Source organism: Stigmatopora nigra, chromosome 9 (genome assembly GCF_051989575.1).
Source record: "Stigmatopora nigra isolate UIUO_SnigA chromosome 9, RoL_Snig_1.1, whole genome shotgun sequence".
NCBI lineage: Eukaryota > Metazoa > Chordata > Actinopteri > Syngnathiformes > Syngnathidae > Stigmatopora > Stigmatopora nigra.
Window position 1 is genome coordinate 9,090,218 of NC_135516.1, and position 20,305 is coordinate 9,110,522.

Genomic DNA, 20,305 nt, shown 5'->3' on the forward strand with positions numbered 1-20,305 from the left:
AGACGCGTAGGTGAATTGCCTAAAAACATCATAAATCAAAGTTAATGTTAAAATTCCATAAGTGATTTTTCAATGTCTTCTCGAATAAAAAGGAACACGAAAGAAATGTGGGCTTCCTGTTTTGGAGCTTTTATTTGGTTAAAAAAAGAAAAATAAGACAGGAAGTGATCCTATTGAAATCTTTTCTGGTGATAACGGCCATCAATATAGACTTTGTAGTTTTTGCGTATAAGAAAATAGGCGGCCGAGCGCATTCCACTTCTCGGCTAGCTCGTTAGTAAAAGTCGTTAAAGTTGAGGCCTCCCTCCCGCTCGCGTCGGCTCATTTAAAGGGTTAATGTGAGCGGACGCCCCTTCCTCCCCCTTGTCGGAACTTGCGTGCTTTCTGGAAATGCGTCACGGTTCATAGCTTCTCTTTGGATTGGACCCAGATGAAGGAGCTGGAATGATCCTCAATGATCTGCTTGCTCTGCTCGTAGATTTCCTCCAGGGTGTCGCCTTGCACGATGGCTGCAAACCATTTGGAAAGGAAAAATTTAGCATCATTTCAGGAAAAAATACAACTATTAGGGCTACCACCAACACTCTTTATTTGAAATGTTTCTTGTCGAATTGTATTATTTGTTCCACTGAACATGTATCAACTATTCTGTCCAAAATAAAGCAATCATTATTGTTTGTGGCAGCGCTTAATGAGTCGAAAATGACTCCATATTATTTTACGGCACCTGTAAAGTGTTCGGTGAACTCGTGCTCCAGCTTGGCGGCTCGCTCCAACGTCTTGCGGCTTTGCTCGTCCGTCAGACGTTTGTTCATCTCCCTGCGAACGGTCACCCCACATCACTGAGCTTCAGTCTGTTTTTTGTTGCGTTCCAGCCAGCGTACGAGACTCACATGATATTTTCCACCGACTTGGGTTTGATGAAGATGGCGATGGGGTGAAGCTGCGCGGCCTGCAGGCGTTTGATGGCGTTGCCCGAAACATCCAGGATGCAGTGTTTCCCCTGTGTATAAATAAAGTTTATCAAATTTAAATACAATTTCAAACTGGCTGCAATAAAACAAATTTGACATCGGTTATTTTTGTCCAATTTAAATTAGTATTTAACTTCTTGACAACAATGGAGAAAATAGTTTCATTTCATTCATATTTCAAAAGGGGGCACCTTCTCGGCGACCTCTCGCACAGATTGGACGCTGGTGCCGTAGAGGTGGTTATTGTACTGGCCGGCTTCGATGAACTTGTGATCCTGGATGTCCTTCTCCATCTGCTCTCTGGACGCCACAAAGTGATAATCTCGAGCGTCCACTTCATAGTCTCGTTTGGGCCGCGTCGTGTCTGTGCGGAACAAAAAGTTGTGTGAAAACCCAGAAAAAGATCAACGACCGGACGGCCACGTCGGCACTCACGCGGGACGCAGGATCCAAACTTGTCGGGGAATTCCGAGATGAGGTCGTCGTTGATGCGGTCTTTCATGGGGCCCAGGATGATGACCGGTCGCGTGTAGGTAACTGGACACCGGGAGGAGACAGTGTCAGATTTTCAACACGTTTTAACACGAGGAGAAGGCCTTACCTTCCTGTCTTGTGACAGCTTCGTACGACAGGACCGAGTCCTCCTGGCCGCCTGCTGGCATGACAGTCAAAAACGCACATTTTAGTGTCAATTCTACTGGCAATGAATGATCGATTACAAAATAATATCTTTTAGTATTTGAGCTCAAATGTCTTGGGGGTTTAGGTAGAGTTTTTACCAGCATGTTACTTACGGTAGCTGCTTTCGCTATCGCTGGCGTTGGACGTCACATGTTCTGAAAGGACACAGCAGGTCACTCAAAAGATAGTCGCATCATCAATGACATCATCATCAAGATGGCAACGTCAAGCGTTTTCACAAAAAAAAAAAAGAACAAAAAAAAAAGTCTTCACAGCTCGGAGGACTGCCCACGATGAAGAAGAGGCCTGCGGGAAGGGAGGGGGCGGGGCTACGGGTCCACTACTGGTGTAAATTGCTCTTAATTTGATAGTTTTAGGTACTTGATGAATGCAAAATTAAACATTCCATTCTCTCTATCTTTTAAATGCCATTAAAGGGAGCTGGTGTAACTGGGGCAACTCATTCCATAGTTTGAGAACCACTGAGCTAATGTATTTTGGTGTGTTTTTTTTTTACTAAATTGAATGTAACTAATGAATGTTCAACTTTTTCACCAAATTTTGGAAATGTTCCCACACAGGAGTAAAATCCAAACTAAAATCTTCTGTGACCTGGGACTGACTAGTGAGCACTTTGTCACTTTTTCGGGGCGTGGTTTAAAACATTTTGCATGTAAGGGGTGGGGCCATGGGTTGGGGGGAGGGGACTCACTGTGTCCTTTGGTGAGCAGGTCGATGGTGTCCTGAAAGCGACAAGAGAAGAAGAAGCACAAACAGGAAGTTACGTCGTCACAGCGACAGACGGAGAGAGCAGACGCAACACGAGGGAGGGGCACGCCTCTGGGGCCAATTGGCGGCGGCCTTGTCGCCGTGACAACACGGTCACCGGCTGATCTCTCTTCCTGTCGCTGACCGATGAGCGCAACAGGCGGGGGGGCGGTGCCGTCGTACTCACGCTCGGCGTCGCTGCTCTCCTGCTCGCTGACCTCGCGACCTTTTCCGAACAGGAAGGACCTGGCGAACACCCCCTTTCTACGCTTGTCGCCCCACGACTACAGAAAGTACACAGGAAGTACACAGGAGGAATAGGAAGTCTGTGCTCAAGGTCACCTTAAGGTCAAAGTGTCAGTCAGTGTGTGTGTGTGTGTGTGTGTGGGCGGAGCAAGGACAGGGGGGGGGGGATGAAGATGGAGGAGCCACAAACGTAAACAAAAGACACTTGACTGGTGCTGCCACAACAGTTGATTGACTAATTTACTGCCATTAAAAGTACTGTTGTAACGAAAGTAACAACCCAAAAAACATGACAGTCTTTTTAAGACTGCACCAATAAAAAAATACTAAGTTTTAATCAATTCTTTGTGTTTCTCCATTCATTTTCTGTCCATTAATGATCATTATTTTTGACAATAAAAAATGAAGAAAAAACATTTGAACTCTTAAATTAGTATAAATGAACCAGTATGAGTGAACCGTAAATAGTCGTGAATCAGTAAACTGGCTATAAAAGAGGAAAAAGTTCAGTGAGAAATGCTTGTAAAATTTGATATTTTTAAAAATAGTCATCTCAACTGAATTGTGGCAGCTGTTCAGTCTCAACCAAACAGATAGGGTCGCATTCAAGAACACACTCACATATAACAACATTAGCAGCAGCACAAACATGGACAATGTTTGAAGGAGGGGTGTGGCTCAGCGCAAACGAAAAAGACCGAGAAAGTCAAGGTATGTCATGCACTTGTCAGTCGGCCCGTTAGCATCAGTCGCGACACCGCCGCTACCACCGAGACGCTCAAAGATCAGCGACATGCAGTCGACATCAGCCGCGCGCGCACACCCGTTAGTTGCTGGCGTAGTGAAAAAAATAAAACAACAACACCAAAAAATTTGCAACATTGTTAAAGCCAAAAGAAAAAAACTCAAGTTGCGTCTCCATAGATAAATAATATGCTAACACGTGTTAACTGAGATTGTAAAGTGACAGGCTAGCTTGCTAACAAGCGGGGCTAATCTTTTTAAAGGGAAAGAAAGCAGCTAGGATAAAATCACTCGTTGACCAACGACTTTAGACGTGCAATCGGTTTGAATAGGAAATCCAAAGGGATTGCACGTCTGTCATCGTGGACGGGAGCTGACGAGTTAAAAATTAGTAGGGCCTCAGTTGCGACATGCTAAGAAAATAGCGGAAAGGCGACGAGGACGCCGAGCGGGCGTATCCAACTCACCCCTCGCTCTCGAGACTTGGGGTTGAACTTCACCGTCTTTAACCTGGCTCGCTCTTTTTTCTCCACCCTGTCGACAAGACCATGTTAAAGTCGAGTCGAATTAGGTCAAGTGTGTGAGTGTGTGGATGAGGGCGGGCCTACCTGCGCTTGCTGGGGATGACCCCGACATCTTGGATGTCTCCGGCCAGCGTCATGTGTCGGGCCTGCCACCATTCGTCGTCAGAGGCGTTGACCACGTGTAAAATGTCCCCGAATTTAAAGTCCAGTCCTTGGCTGGGGAGGCCAGAGTCCCGAGTCTTGTCGTAGTCAAACAGGGCCCTGCGTGGTCGCGTTGAGGGTCGTCAACCGGGGGAAACGGCAAGGAGCCAAGCGATGGCGGCCTACCTGACATACAGCGACCTTTTCTGACTGGTCCTCAGAGAACCGGAGCCAGAGCTGATACTACTGTTCATCATTTGCTCTCTCAGGTCGTGGATTTTAGCTTCGAAGCGGCTGTACTCTGTGTGGGAATAAAAAAAGGCAATTTTGTCACGATGCTAATACCTTTTAACTTGATATTTAAAGTAACAATATTCCAAGTCAAATTGAATGTCAATAGCAACCAATGAGTGGGCAATACAATCTAATTGCCAGTCCGTCTGTAAGCTCACCTTCGGGCCTGTAGTGCGCGACAATGGTGACCGTCTGGCCGGCGTTCTTGAGAGCGGCGGCCGCCTGCTCGTGGGTGGCGCTGCGGAGGTCCACGCCGTTGACACAGACTAGTCGGTCACCCTTGCGCAGCTCGCCACAGAGGTCGGCGGGTCCTCCGGCCAGGATGAAGGAAATGAAGATGCCTTCGCCGTCTTCGCCTCCGACGATGTTGAAGCCCAAGCCGGTGGTGCCGCGGTGCAGGACCACCTTTCGCGGTTCCCTGCTGGAACAGCAGTCACTCACATGCACTAGGATTGGAACTTTTGATTTTACAACCTCTATATTAATATTATATATTAAGAACTTTTGTTAACAATTAATTTGTACCGTGAGACGTCGTCGTCTACCGGCGCTCCCTTAGGCGTCGGCGAGTAGCGTCCGGACGAGGCCGGCGGAGGGAGGGGCTCAGCTAGGAAATTGGGAGCGCTGATATGATTCTCCGGATGCTGAGGGAACGCTGATGACACACAAACACGGAGATGAAGAACAGACTAATAATCACTCCCTCTCAGCCCAAATGGTTTGGAGGCATATCCACGTCAAAAAAAGCTTAAGTGTTCATTTATGAAATAACATTTTAGACCTTACAGGGGAGAGTAGGGAAATTGTTAGACTGAGAGAGATGGAAAAGCGTTTGGCATTACTGTGGTTGACAGCATCAATGAAGACATTGCTGGGTTTGGCCACTTTCAGGTAGACAACGTCGGGGGTGTTCTTGAGGGCTGTCACGGCGTGCTCGTGGCTCACGTCCTCCAGACAGCAGCCGTTGACCTGCACGCACACAAGTGCGACAAATGTCACGTCAACCCGCTACACTAGCACCACCATGAATGACGTCGCCGCTCACCGCCAGAAGCTTGTCGCCGATTCTCAGCCGCGTGTCTCGGTGGGCGGCCCCTCCCTCGATGATCTTGGTGACGTAGATTCCATCGTCTCCCGGGATGTGTTGATTCCCCACCCCACCGGCGATACTGAAGCCAAGACCTAAAAGCCAGAAAATATGACTCACTTTCTTCCAGGATGCGATTTCCGAGATTGCCTCACCTTTGGGTCCTTTGACCAGTTTGATGTCCACCACTCTGTCGCCCGCGGGCTTACGACGACGCACGTACAGTCGCACCAGAGATCCCGCCTCCTTCAGCGCTTCGACGGCGCGACTGTGCGTCACGTCGCGTACGTCCACTTCGTTCACACGAAGGATCACGTCGTTCACCCTGACGACACAAACGCAAGTATACCAAATGACAAATAGTACTTATTTGCTAGTAAAATAGTTAATAAGCTAATAGAACCACAAAAAATGAATGGACCTTTAGCATAAGCTAAATGAGCCATGAAAACCGAGGACTTGTGCCCGATCGGGTAACAGTTGTATTATGTACGTGTCCCCGGGGGGGTCGTGTACGAGTAACACACACCTGAGGCGCCCGTCCTGCGCGGCAGCGCCCCCCGCGATGACTTTGGTGATGAAGATGCCGGGGTCGTCGCCCACGTGGGGGTTGTCCACGCCGCCGGCGATGCTGAAGCCCAGACCCGAATTACCCTGCGACACAAGGGCCGACCATCGTCACGGGGCGCACGCCATCACGCCAGGCGTCGGCGCCACTTACCCTCTCCAGCGTGATCTCCTCGTATTCGTAGTCCGCCTCGGTTCCGTTCACCTGGGCACAAATGTAGTCTAAGTTCAAGGTATGCCTTCTTCCTAATTTTAATGTATACGAGGTGGAACTCACATAGGGGGGCGTGTCCAGGCTGTCTGCGTTAATCAGGACAGGAGGGGGGTTGGCCTGAACAACAAGAGGACACACATAACACATTTCAACAATCATGGTTAGCAAAAATAGCTGCGGTGGTGAACAGGGACGCGTGCTAGTCTTCATCCCGGCGACCTCTATTACGCAAGAGCCATGACCCCGCCTCTCGCCGTTCCCAAAATTAACCAGCATCGAGCGCATTGATCCGGTCGGCCGGGCGAGCGGCTCTCCGTAGCAGAAAATGAAGGGCCGCCTGTCCGTGGTGCTCTAATAGACTTCCTGCCCCTGAACCAATCACCCTCTCCAAATCAAATAATATTATTTGTCAAGTACAGCACCCCCAAAATGTACCACAAGGACTCTAAGCATACCAAGTGACAGGCGATGTACGCATTTCTCTTAATTGCTGCACCAAAACCAGCATGACACCCAACCTATTACTAAATATGAATTCATTCAAGATGAAAAATAAAGCTAGCAAGTAGCACTTGGCAACTGCCTACTTTCATAGAGATCTTGATTAAACCTGGATTAAATCAGAACAACCTGTCCTATATGAATGCAATAAAAATATTTAAGAAAGGAAAAATATATATAAAATTTGTCCATCAGGCCTAGTTTAGGCCAGACAAGACACGGATGGAGATGGAAGATCGGAATTTGTAAGACTACCTTGACGTAAGCCCGAGGAGCCACCTTGGCGCCGGTCTTGGTGGGACTCTTTTTCACACTGTCGCGCAAGTTGAGGAAGCGACCACGAGCGCGGCACGATGCCGGTACGGTGCACGCCGTGAAGGTAGCCAGCGAGGCCCGGGCCTGCGGGCGCCCGTCGTCCGGAGCTTCCTCATCTATCCGGATGGCCTCGGAAGTAAAGAGCTGCCGCGAGGACATCTTTGTCACGGCGGAGCGGTACGGCGCCGAATGGCCTTCGGCGAGGGGGGAGCTTGTGGTTTCAGTGGCGGCCGTGGTCCGCCCACCGCATGAATAATCAATGTTGGCCTTCAGTGGCCGCGCGTGTCAACACTTTAGACGGGGAACGTGACCGCAACAGATGGACACAAAATGGCTGACTGTCCACTTTTGTCTAGTTGGGAGGAGGATAGGAATTTGAGCAAGCCTAAAATCTAGATTCTAACTCAATTCGCACTTTGATTTAATGTATGTATTTCTTTCTTCTATTTTATTTGTACATTATTGTATTTATGTTCAAACCTTACAAGGCTTTTTGCCTCCCATCTATTTGAAAAAAATCAGAATAATAAATGCCAATATTTACATTTTTTTTGAACGGCCAAAAGTATCCAAACGAGGAGTCAACAAAAATGAAACTTGGGGAAACCCATTGTAAAAGGGTGCTTGAACAAAGCCAGGAATTAAAAACAGCTCCAATTGTATTCAGCCTAAACTAACTTGAATGAAAATCTGATATAACCAAGCCAAGTGCTAAACAACCAAGAGCGCCTTGCAATGCCACAGCATATATGTATAATCAAAAGAGAAGTGTGTTACGTGTGAATTAAGGTTTCTAGCTACATGTGAGGAGGTTGCTAGGCAACGCCACGGAAGGCAAGACTACTGCGGGCTTTCCTCATCTGCCCTCAAAATCATGCCGCTCTTCATACACGCACACCGAAAAGATAGACTGTGTCAAAATGTGCAAACCGGACCCCACAAATTACAAGGGTGGGCAAACCGGTCCCCAAGGGCCACTGTGGGGGCACATTTTTGTCCAACCGATCCAACATAGACACTTTAACCAATGGAGTTCACTTATGGGACTTCGAAAAAGGTAGATTTTCAGAGGTTGGAACAAAAGCCTGCACCCACTGTGGCCCCAAATGGGCATGCAGGATGGGGTAGGGGTCTGGGGGAGGGGGTTACCTGGATGGGAGGATAGGGGTTGGAGGAGCAGGACGGGAGGGGGCTGTCATCACCGTGAGGGTAGAGGGAGGAGAGTGCGGGGGAGGAGGGGAGCTCCGGCCGCTCAGGTCCTGACGACAGAGACCCCTCAAACACGCACTCCAACGACGCCACCTGCGGGACATAGGTGGTAACACAAATGGAGCTCACACAGCAAAAGTGGAATGCAGATGTTCAAGGACATCCTTTCAAAAGCTATTGGGTAAGAAGGCAATGCGTCTCAGCATGTGTGTGGGTGGGGGTGGGGTGGGGGGTTTTAATGAAAGGCATACCCGCACTGCTGTTCATTCAGTTGGTCAACAAATCGGATTTGAAAGCTAAATTCTCCATGAGGACTGAAATAAATTAGGGCCACTCCGAGACCAGCAATACCTTCATAGGCGAGATGTGCGCGTGGGTGACATAGCCATGGACATTCTCGATCTGGGATAGGTTCTTCTCGGCCACCTGGACCAGCTCGGGACCGCCTGCCTCTTCCGTCAGGTGCGGAGAGCTGCGGTCCTCTTGAGGGGACGAGTCCTCGTCGTGGTGCCGGTACTTCTGAAAGACCAAATGGGAAAAGGTCAATATCAAGTGCCATTGAAGGAGACGTCAGTCCATCCATCATCGCCTTGTTCCCAGATGAAAATAAATCATGAGCTCATAACAATGACGGTCATGAAAACGAGTATCATCTTGGTGACAAAAATGTATTTAAAAGATGAAGGAAAAAGTCCATCCCCAATACCTGGAATCATCTTCTTGAATTCATTGGCTGTCAACATACATCACATTTCTTTCATCTGGTTGAAACTGTGTGTTTCTTTTAGTTTGTTATGGATGTAGTGTCATAAATCCCAGTGATAGAGGGGGAGAAAAGTTCCCAAAACAAACTAGAAAAATGATGTGTAGTTGCAGAGACGACAATGGAGTGCCTCATCTTCACGGAAAGGATGAGGAAGAAGAAGATGAGGGGGGAGGAGGCCCATGGCTGACTACGGGATGACAAAAGAAGCTAAAAATAGCAGCATCAGCAGATGTCGCGGAATGACAACGATGTGGAGGCGCAAGATGAGACAAGACCACAAACGTGGCAAACGGCGGGCGCAAGGACTCTGCCACGAAATTCATCACCACAATTCTTTCACTTCGTTGATGTGTAAGACGGCAAATCTGCTGAAGCCATTGACAACTAATCAACAATCAAACTCCTCAAAAACTGCAAGACAAGCGACCAATCAATTCCAGGAATTTATGGATTCCACGGGCCTAAATGCTCTGTTTCCACTTTTCAAAACATCACCAAAAATCACCAGCTCAAAAACTGAAACTTCAACAAATTACAGGTCCAAATAAACCAAAAACCCCAAGAAATATGTTAGGCCTTGATAGTTCAAGTCCTTTGACTCCAATTTGACCAGACTTATCTCCCAAATAGTGATGACTTTGTGCTCCATAAGAAGATTTCACTCATTTAAAATTGTATGTTACTTTGTTAAAGTTGCATGAATCAGGATCAGCTCTGGCACTCAAAGGTCAACTTGACATTTAGGCCATACTCAATCCAAAATGTAATGTATGTGGATGTCATTTCCAGAATTTTTTTGGGATATCCAAAAAAATTGCCAATAAAGCACAAGGCCAGCTGTTGGCAAAGTGAGAATCCCAAGTTGTCCGTGGCCGAATGAATCCCCGTCATGGAGCACCCACCTTGCATCCGAACATGAGCGAAACGGCGTTGCTGCTGCATGCCAACTTGCAGTGGCACAAAAGGGGCGAGAAGCACTCCAGCTTCTTGGCGGCGGGGGCCATCTTGTCGTTGGCCGACAGCCGCCTCCTGCGGGAGTGTCGGCGCCACTTTCCGCGGCGCTGGCTCGCCCCCGCGCCACCACCTCGGCCGCCCTCGCCTTCGCCACTGTTGCTGCTGCTGCTGCTTCCTGCCCTCACCATCCGCCCTCATTCCTATCGTCGCTCCATGGCGGCGAGCCGGAAAGCCGTGAGGGGGAGCTTTCTTCATTCAGGGGGAAGAAGCCTCCGCCAACCGCCACTGCACACCTCCTCCACTCAAGCTAACCCCCCCCACATCTTCCCCTACTTTGGGTCGGATAAAATCTGTCTCAAGCGGGTTGGCGTTTGCCTCCTCTTCTTCTACTTTCTCACTCAGTGTTTTTGCCTGTCTCTACCGTGGGGGTGTAATGCTCTCCAGGGGGAGGGGGTGGGCGAGCGTGGTCACGTGACTCACGAGAAGCTCGGCGAGCTACCTCCCGAGGGAAGGTAGAGCGTGGAGGATGAAGGAGTAAGGCAAAGTAGCCGGAAGTGACATCACAGCAACGAATCGGCGACTCAGCAAAAACAACGTGCACGTCTGACGTGACATTCGGCCTCCTGTCCTTGTCGCCATAGCAACAGAGGCAAGGGCTCAAGGGGAGATGCACATGCACTCACAATTTGACTATATATATAAAAGGCCTGATCCAATGGTATGGCGTGACGGCACTCACTTGCTAATTTCACTACAATGTTGTTGCCCAAGTAGCACTATCCTCAAGATTGCCGGCAAGTGACGAAATCCATCCCCATTCACAAGACATAAGAAATCTAACCTTAACTATCTTATCGATGGTCATTGCATTGATAGTATCTGACAGGTCTGGATGCGCACACCACTTTCTAAATTTACCCTCAGAGTGTGCATGTACCACACATAACTTACATTAGATACAAAAGGGAGACTAGCGCCCCCTGCTTCCGAAATGCCACATTACACATTGCACTTGCTTAAACTCATCGGCACCACATTTCTACAGCACATTCAAATCCTTCAGCTCAATCAAAAAAAAAATCTCATAACAAAAATTTCCCCAGTACTTCAATTTCAAATGTCTTTCCTACATTTCTCAAACCAAATATTTTCCATAACCCTTGTTTATTAACGGCATATTTATTATGTTTGGCTTAGCCATTCTTAATTCTTAAAAAGTTGCTTTATTTATCGAGTAGTTGTCAAGAACAATAATTTCGATAGTGGATTTATCTCAAGTGGATTCACCAAAAAAAATAGAATGGGAAAAATGCAGTACATTTCCCTTGTTTAATTTAGTTTTAAAAAAGTTTTTAAAAAAAACAACACAAATTCCAAATAAGTTAAAAAAAAATACAGAATTTTCTGCCCAGCCTTCAACGACAAATTGAATAATGGATAAGTACATTGAAAGTGGCAGCCACAGAGTACAAACCAGGTCGGTTGGGCGCCCATCTTCAGCATTCGTTACGACCAAGAATACGACAACGTGACGTCACCGAGCACAAGCGGACCGCATTAGAAAGCCGCGCTATTTTAGGAGCATAAAAACACGCGCAAACGGCACAAAATATCCTCTCCACATCAAGGGGGACTGCGCGGCGGAGGCGCCCGAGCGTCGTTACCTTAGTGGTGACGATACAAATGCAGTCCATGGTCTTGAGCCCGGCCGGCCCAGCTCAGCGCCCGGTGGCGTGCGCGCTTTAGAAAAGCGAGCGACACCGGTCAGTGGGCCAGTGAGCCTCGATAAGGCGCGGAGAGGGCCGCCCCGCTCCTCCCCCGGACCTCCGTCATCGTCCGCGGCCGCCGCCTCGGCTCACACGATGCTGCCTGCGCACGGCTGGCCAAGCAGTGGGAGCAAAAGGGAGGGCGGGGGCGCTACAGTCTCCATGGATGCTTCAGTAAGCATCTCGGAGTCCACAAAAAACTTTACAAAAAAAAAAGGTACGGGCAAAAAATTATAAAGATAAAAAAAATAATTAAAACAAATTGATCCACTTGGGATACAAGATTCAATTCCTATAAATTTTGGGTGATTGTAGCGCATCTAATTAAATATAGGATGAACCTGATTTGCAAATTGTGCTGCTTTTTTTAATGATTAACCCAACATCATCGAAATTGCCTAATACAATATCAATACAGTCAGTCTTACTTAACCTGCACTAAAACAGAATACTTGACTAGTTAAGTGGAGTCTCAACTCGAACAATATAATTTGTCAATTGGCGCTACTCAAATCAACCACAGCAAGAAACAGTGTGATGATAAATGACGCCATTCTACTTCCTGTTGCGTCAGGGCACGCCGCCGCCTCCCACTCAACTTGGCCCAACAGCGTGACTGCCGCTAAAGCGGCGAGGGGGCAGCGCGCTCGTGTCCCGGCACGAGCGCTGAGGCGGGCAGGTCGTCGCAGCGATGGCGACGCGCGCCGTTACCATGGTAACACCGCAGAATCCCCCACATGGGGCCACCACCACCACACGGAAGCCAACAGGCTCACGACAAAAATCATTCAACGCAAATGATGATACACGGACAAAAAAATAATGATATTTATCCCCAAAACAGCAACAAACGACGATCCGCCATGAATTCCTCCTATCATCACCATCGGCAATTTAACGGCTACTAAATATCTTTAAGAAGCATCACCTAACGTAAAGATGATGCATAAATAATCTGTTTGTTTAAACTAATTGGGTGGTGATAGACAGGTGGCGGGCACGCTCATATGCAGGCAGGCAGGCAAGCACGGGCCCCGCCCACTTTCATGCTCTCACATACACAATTGGATGCCGCATGCGTCGTGGCCGCCCACACTACTTACTTGGGCGTCACGCTTTGGCGAGTGCGAGGCCTCGACCAACACGTGCAGGATTTCGTTGAGGAGTGCCGAATCCTGCCGTTGGCGGCGGGCGACAAAGAGGGCGTGGGCATTCGCGTCATTATCACCATACATACACACAAGCGCAAAGCAGCGGAATAAACTTACATTTTTAGATATAGTTCAACTAATGCTGTATCATATAGATCCCCAAATAGATCTTAAAGTTTAGAACTGCTTGTACGATGGGAATTTTGTCCAAATTTGTGCTAACTTGCAACATTTTTGGTATTCCAAATGCCATAAAAGTTGTCGTAGTACAATCAACCGCCCCTCAATATCAGCCAAATTGCTTCCCCTGCTTACCATAGGTGAGTAATGCATGCATAACAATTAAAAATAGCAGCGCAATTAAACCATATCTATCTATATCTACATACACACACATTACTTCAAATATGCAGTATAAATAATACAATAATAATGTGAACTTAATATTTAGCTCAAAGCTACTGGTCAGAAGAATTAGTATATAAATATTTTTAGACTTCAGCAAAAACACATGAATGCTGCTTCTTTTAGAGTGTATAGTTTTAGCTTGCAGTACTACTTGATGTTTTGATCATTTAGGGCAGGTCAGTTTAAAGTCAATTTAAACTCAAATGAGATAAGTTGATATGTGTTTTGATCTAATTTTGGCAGTGGCGCCGACTTGTTTCATTTGGGGCACGAGCTCGTTACCTCGATGCTGGTGCTAAGGCTGGGCAGCGTGTCGGAGGTGACGGTGGTGCTAGGAAGGCTGGAGAAGTCCCACGGGTTGACGGGAGCCACGCCCTCTGCCGTCTTGCCGCTCTCCGCCCACCTCTGGCTGTCCAATAAGGTCACTTCGTAAAACTCTTGGATATCTGTCGCACAGGGGAAGAACCGTCATTTCTTTCACATGGTTTTGCATGTCGTGAAATTTAAGCTTCTAGAAAAAAAAGGGAGTCATCACACACATACACCAGTAGATGCCAGTGTTGCAGTCCCTCAAATGTAGTAGCGTTTTAGTCGGCTTGTAAACGGGTATGGAGAGGTATCAGAATTGAAATTTCAAAGTATCGATATTCAGTTATTGTTTTTCTATAAGAAAAAGGTCAGCAGAAATGTTTTGTAATGAAACATTTGATTTTGCACTACTGGTAACAAAGGATAATTTTGCCTCTTCCTCATTGGTTGCCTTTGACGACACTAGACATCGTATCCGTTTTGAATGGTATCGGATGGACAAATATTTATTCACAATAAAATGTTGATCAGAGAATAAATATATACATATAGAAAATTCAAATTTGGTACAAGTCAATTGGCAATTAATTGACAATCCAAGCTATGTCTCGTTTTCCATTCTCACCGCCTTTAGTGTGAAAGGGCAAAATCAGGTGTTTATTTCGGGAAAGTTTCAAGTATGGAACAAGATGGCTAAAAATAGATGACATATTCACGACACTCACGCTGATGTAAAAATACTTCCGCACCCCCCCCCCCCCCCCCCCTCCACTATCACTTGCCTTGATGGAGGAGGCCATCAAGCGAATACAAATCCCAACATTTAGGAATTCAACAATTCAACTCCTTTCGGGACAATGGAGTGGCGACATGATGGCGGGCAGATGATAACAGAGAGCGTCGATGTTTGCCATCTGCTGGGATGGATGCAGGCCAGCGCAAGAAGGACAAGAACAACAAAGTGGAGCGTCTCAGATGGCGAGGGGAGGGTGTGGATTAACAAGGGGGTGGAATGGCCATGTCCGCAGAGGGATTACAAGCGGCTCGGCCCGCTGCCAAGGTTGCCTCACTTTCCAACGCTTTGGACTCACAACATCATGTTGCGCTCCCATTGACTCCGAAATATATATTTACCCATTCGAACTGGGATTCTTGACATTTAAGCGGGTTTTGGTGCCATTGCCGGCAATAGACGCCCAATCCATTTGCAGGGTGTCGGCCAATGAATGAGTGCCCTCAATTATTATATATACCTAACTCAAAATATGTCTGTCTTTTACCATTGTGTAGCCATTACATGCAAAACTATAGCACTTTTTTCCTCCAGAAATTCTGGTTGTGATGTCACAACCAGAATTGACAATCATTTCTATAGCTTTCTAGCGCTATGTTAGCTAGCTTGCATATTTTGGCACAGCACTGACAGTACGTATATGGATTACATGCCAGCACACTGCAAAAATCTGTAGCTCATTCTGGATTTGACACCACCGTCTGTTGTGGAGTTTTTAGTGGGCGGGGCCAAAGCAAAAAGGAAAACTAATAAGAGCCGAATTTAATTATTCAGCCTTTTCCGGGATTTTTTTTTGGGGGGGGGGGGGGGGGTCCTCCAATGTATGTACTGCCATCATTTTAAAGTCATTTGTTGTAGCAGCTTTAAGTAAATTAAGAGTAAAATGTTTCATCTATTGCTTTTAATGAGTTAAAAACAGGGTAAACATTTGAATGCCGTTTGTGAGCACAATGACAACAGTTATGATAAGGTGACACGCCTCAGACCGCATTCCTGTCGCTTCCCGTTAGCAGGCAGCAAGCCGCACATTAGCGTTTCTTCAACCATGACAGCTCCACACTCAATCACTCGTCAAAAGTTGCAACTTGAATAATTCATTCAAAACGGTCACTTTTTCTGTTATCAATACATTAGAAGGAAGAAACATGTTCAAGGGGTTAGGTTTTTATGATGTGCGCCATTTAAGAGGGGGGGCTATTTTCCTTATACTAGAAGTTATTTCTTGTATAAATGATCTCACAAACTAGAAGATCCCAATCCTGGGGTCAATTAACTAAATGGCAGCTAACCAATTATAAAAATAATTCAACAGAAACTTTTGAATTCCTTCATCTTCCCTACAACTTACTCTTACAAGGATCACGGAGGTGCTGGAGTCTATCCCAGCCAACAGTGGGATGCAGGGCCCCTGAATTGGTGGCCAGCCAATCGCAGGGTACAAGGACACAAAGAACCATTCATATCTAGGGGCCATTTAGAGTGTTCAACCAGACTACAATGTATGTGTTTTGCACGCGGGAGAAAAACAGAGAACCTAGAGAAAACCAATATTTGGCAGAAGTTATATAGAAGGGTCGAGGCCATACGTACCGATGAGGGCCTGGAAGAGGTTGCTCTGGAAGATGTCAATCACCCTCTGGATGGACACACGCAACGGCCGCTCGTCAGCATGCTGTAGTTTGGCTCGGTACTCCTCCAGCAGGGACAGCGCGCGCTGAGCGTCTGTCACGAAAACGCCATGTTAAAGAGCAAAGTCGCAAATGCCCGCACCCAGCCAATAAAAGGTGTACACAAGTCCTTAAAAGTCTCTTCATTTGCTCTTCAAAATATATTCCACAAGTTAAGGGTTTTTTTACCGGCTGAAGTCCTGTCAAGTTTGTTGTTGTTGTTGTGTATACTAGTTTTGAAGTCCTACTCCTTAGTCATTGTTGAACTGAGCTATGTGGAATGGCTCATTAGATATCAATCTTGTGGACCTACATAACTCTTCCATTGCCATTGACTATGATAGACGTCCATTCAGCCTTCTGCATGTTTTTGACGTCTATTACTGTCAATGGCGACGAGAGAGTTGCTCGAGAAAATATATTCTTGGAAAATGTGAGGTGATTTGGCAACACCATGTCATAACGGGAAGATACATTGCTTACTAAATCAAGAGTCATCTCAATACTGAAGAAAATGACGTCGTTTTAATTCGAATACTAGTTCAAATACCATCGGATTTTCAGTACTTAAGAGTTCGACTGGAGTTTGCACCCCCCTTCTAAAAAAGTGCTTTCTCCTCCCAACTTGGACTTAGCATGTCAAGCTAACCGGCTAGCCCGCCTTCTGCTCGGGCCTCTGCGGCCCGGTTCCGTCCAGTCAGGGGGGATAGCTGCCAAACGACCGGACCCGCCCTGCCCGGTCCTCCCGAAAAGTTAGGCTGTGGTCGAGCGACAGAATTTATGGACTTTTCCCCCACGGCGGGCAGGCTTAACATGCTAGTTGGCCAGTGAGAGGGAGAGCCGCTTAGGGCGACCAGAACCAAAAGCGTCGCATTCAAGCAACTGACTCGCGGGGCTCGCCGGTAACTCTTACCTTTCTTTCTGACCGGCATGGCGCCTCCCGTCGGGTTCGGCGGTTCTGAGGATAATGTCTCCGTCCTGACTAAGTAAGTGGAGTCCTCTCAACTGCTCGACTGGGAGGGACAGAGACGCGTCCCACCGGCACAAGTCCACATAGCCCCTCCCGCACCGCCAGCAAGGTCCCGGACGGGCGGTACCGCTTTACTGGCTCTCGACGCTCCGAACCGAGCCGAGCCGAACCGAGTCGAGCCGAAGCGATATGGTTGGTGCCTGGTGCCTGCGTGTGAGGCGAAAAGAAAAGAAGGCAACTTGTTTATGGTCGGGTGGAGAACAGTGCCCGTGCACGGCCCTGCGACTCGTGCACGCGCCTGCCGTGTGTTCGTGTCAAAGTTGAGCGAGTAAATCCCTCCTCTTCCTCCTCCTCACCGTTCAAATCCAAACTTTCCTCCAAAATGGCGTCCCTGTCCGCCTCCTTGCGTTTATTGTGGCGTTTTGGTTGCTTCCTGTTATTGCTCCTCGATTTCCTGTCAGGAGCAAAACACAGCTGTTTTATTTCAGGGATATTTACATCATCAAACGTTCCTCAACGTTGCAATTAGGGGGAAAAGTGCAGCTGCAGTCTCATGAGTTGAAAGATAGATATCACGTGGGATAGTAGATGCGAAAAGTCGAATTTAGAGGCGTTAGTATTCGACGACCATCTTAAAGCAGTAGACTTCTCAGGAGAGCTCTTTTGTGATTTTTTTCAAGATGTCTATTTTATATACCCATGAAGGTGTCTATGAATAAACCTGGATGTTCAAAAAATGTGTTTCATTTATATCACATCTGACATTTGTGTGTTTGAAAGTCGCCCAAATTTGAGTAATTTTGTTAACCTGAAATCATAAAGAAAATGTTAGGTTGCAGCCCTGCTTGACACTTTCGATGTCAAAACTACTGGACAGATTGAGACTAAAGCTTGTTGTTACGCTTTAGGCTATTACTGAGTGTCATTTTGGCCTAGAAAAGGGGGAAGGTACAATTTTGGCTGAGGTCCCAATTTAACACTTGGAGCAGGTTATGATTGATGATGATGGTTAATAAGGTGGGAAGAGCACTTTTTGATAGTTAAAGCCTGACATGACCTAAGCGAAAGCATTCCTCTTCAATGTATGAAATGTTGCTCTTTCTGAATGAGAGGTCGCCGACCTCCCCCCGCCCGCCGCCTACTTTCATGTCAGTGAGACTATCTGTTGGCGCCAGCGCGTGCCAAAGTGGAGCTTATCTCAGTCCGATTAATTATGAGCATGTTGTTTCGCTGTGACATGATCACTAATCACATCAGCGGAACTCCTGCTGAGTATAGAAGACCACCGGTGCCCAGCTCAAATCAATCAATAAAACACTATATCAGGCAATACAATTTGAAATCTACATAAAAAATACAACTTGAACTACATAAATTATAAGTACACAATACAGTCGATACAAATGGATCATAAAAACCAGATGACATGATTATTTCAATAACAATCCAAATAAATGAATCCATCTGAGCTGGTTAAATAGACTATAAAAGAACACATGACATCTAAACAAATCATTAAAAAATATTGAAAAACATAAAAACATTCAAACTACTGAAACACTTTTGTATTTAATAGCAAATCAAGCAATGTATTCAATTCTGGGACTCCCATTACAGCCTAGCTTAGAGCCACAAATGGGAAATCCCATAGACATTGACCACAGCGACCTATCCAACCGCCGAGTTTCCAAAACCGGGATGACTGGGTTGAGTGGACTGACGACAAAGCACCAACTCATCTGCGACTCACGTTCGTATTCTGGCTAACACAAACGATAGCGTTCCACTATTGTGCCCCAAATGACAATCTAGCCACTGTGTGGTCTTGTTTGTATGCTTGTGTGGTGTGTGCACTCGTACTACGACTACACACAGTATGACGCCATCCAATAATTGTATCATTCACTTACAGGCTGCTATTGTCAATGCTAACACGATCGTGGGCTCATTCGCTGCCACTATCCAACTTTAAATGTGTGTATTGTGCTCTATGGCAAGCATGATACATATAATGCTGTAATGTAAATGCAAGTGGTCATAGCAACAGCACAGTATTTCATGATTCTAAGCAGTTGTGAACTATTATCTAGACATTGAGATTTTTCAAGTAGTATTTTCTATTTTTAGCCAATATTCTCTTCATTTATTCCTTTTCTATTTCGTCAAATGTCCATATGACAAAAAGATTCTATTGAGAGAAAGTGACGAAATTAAGTCTATAAACACATCATTAATGTATTGTGTGGCACTTATAGCTATACACATTTAAATACATGGGTGTTGAAGTAGTAAAGTTAAAACCAATGCACAAAAAAATGAATAAAAATTGTAATAAATATATAAATAAAAATAAGAGTTGAAATAAAGACTGGAATAATAACATTGAAATCAGAATTTCTCTTGGATGCCAGCTCCAGGGAAAACCACTTAGTTGCTTGTTATTGCAAAATGTGTCCGCGATGAGGCACTAGCGTAACCAAATAGCACAAGAGCAGCCACGATACGTTAGGGGCCTCTAGTGGCCAACTTGTCGCTTAAATCGTTTAGTAAGTAATATTGCTGACCTAAAAAATGTCCAAATCCTGTTTTGAGACCTTTTCTGGACTGCTATCTATACTATGTATAACTATATCACTGCGTTTGCTTCTTTTTATCGTACACTCTTATCCTTCAATTGATTACACTTTTCTTTCCATTTGTCATTATAAACACTTTGTTGGAGCTTTCAAGATGAACAACAAAGAATAAAGGTTTACAGAGCATATTCGAAATACTCACCAAACAATAGCAACTCCGTTCTTTACGCGTGTAAAAACTCTGACAGTATGAACGACATGCTAAATGCTAACTATGTGTATGGTGAGGAGATAGCCAATGGGAGGCCAACGGGGTTATTGGGAGATAGCCAATGGAAGAGCAACCCCATCACAACAATTTCAAAATAAAATGCAGGTGCTGAAGGTGCATTTCCAATTCGGGGATGATGGAATATTTGAGTTTCGTAATTTGAATTTCTTTCATATTCAGAGACAAAATTTTGCCTTGGATGCTTTTTGTAACCTGGATATTTCGTGTGTACAAAGGTTGGTAAGTAGAGGTACCATTGTACATGCAAGAATTAATAAAGAATCTAATATATTGGGAAGTTTTGTATAGGGTATCAAGTTATAAAATGTGGCTCAAGTGTGGTCTACATAGCGCCTTTTCGTGTCCTCAAGGCCAAAAAGAGAATGATTGGCAACATTCTTTCTGGCAA

The 20,305-nt window shown here is 46.1% G+C and overlaps 1 protein-coding gene across 20 annotated transcripts; it reads right to left on the bottom strand.

Moving 5' to 3' along the window:
- Positions 1 to 108: 108 nt before the first annotated feature.
- On the bottom strand, positions 109 to 19,950 carry dlg1b (discs large MAGUK scaffold protein 1b). 20 transcript variants are annotated; one of them, XM_077724865.1, is made up of 27 exons: positions 19,828 to 19,950; positions 17,406 to 17,503; positions 16,993 to 17,249; positions 16,003 to 16,134; positions 13,593 to 13,756; positions 12,855 to 12,926; positions 8,617 to 8,784; positions 8,206 to 8,358; positions 6,304 to 6,357; positions 6,181 to 6,231; positions 5,989 to 6,113; positions 5,615 to 5,784; positions 5,418 to 5,554; positions 5,215 to 5,341; positions 4,898 to 5,027; positions 4,531 to 4,790; positions 4,265 to 4,379; positions 4,022 to 4,198; positions 3,881 to 3,947; positions 2,368 to 2,398; positions 1,769 to 1,810; positions 1,576 to 1,626; positions 1,410 to 1,511; positions 1,166 to 1,338; positions 894 to 1,003; positions 728 to 819; positions 109 to 509 (listed from the first exon to the last, which is right to left on the bottom strand). In XM_077724865.1, the coding sequence occupies exons 3-27, from the start codon at positions 17,009 to 17,011 to the stop codon at positions 403 to 405; spliced, it is 2,829 nt and encodes a 942-aa protein (XP_077580991.1). In that variant the 5' UTR covers positions 17,012 to 17,249; positions 17,406 to 17,503; positions 19,828 to 19,950; the 3' UTR covers positions 109 to 402. The 20 variants fall into 20 exon arrangements, with proteins under 20 accessions (XP_077580991.1, XP_077580990.1, XP_077580987.1 ...); XM_077724864.1 differs by having other exon boundaries at positions 1,576 to 1,629; XM_077724861.1 differs by lacking the exon at positions 2,368 to 2,398 and adding an exon at positions 2,611 to 2,707.
- Between the last annotated feature and the right edge of the window lie 355 nt (positions 19,951 to 20,305).

Coding starts and splice junctions, on each gene's coding strand:
- dlg1b (XM_077724857.1), bottom strand. Junction 1,339..1,409: donor GTTTGGATCCTGCGTCCCGC/GTGAGTGCCGAC, acceptor TGTTCCGCACAG/ACACGACGCGGCCCAAACGA. Junction 820..893: donor AAGTCGGTGGAAAATATCAT/GTGAGTCTCGTA, acceptor GACCGTTCGCAG/GGAGATGAACAAACGTCTGA.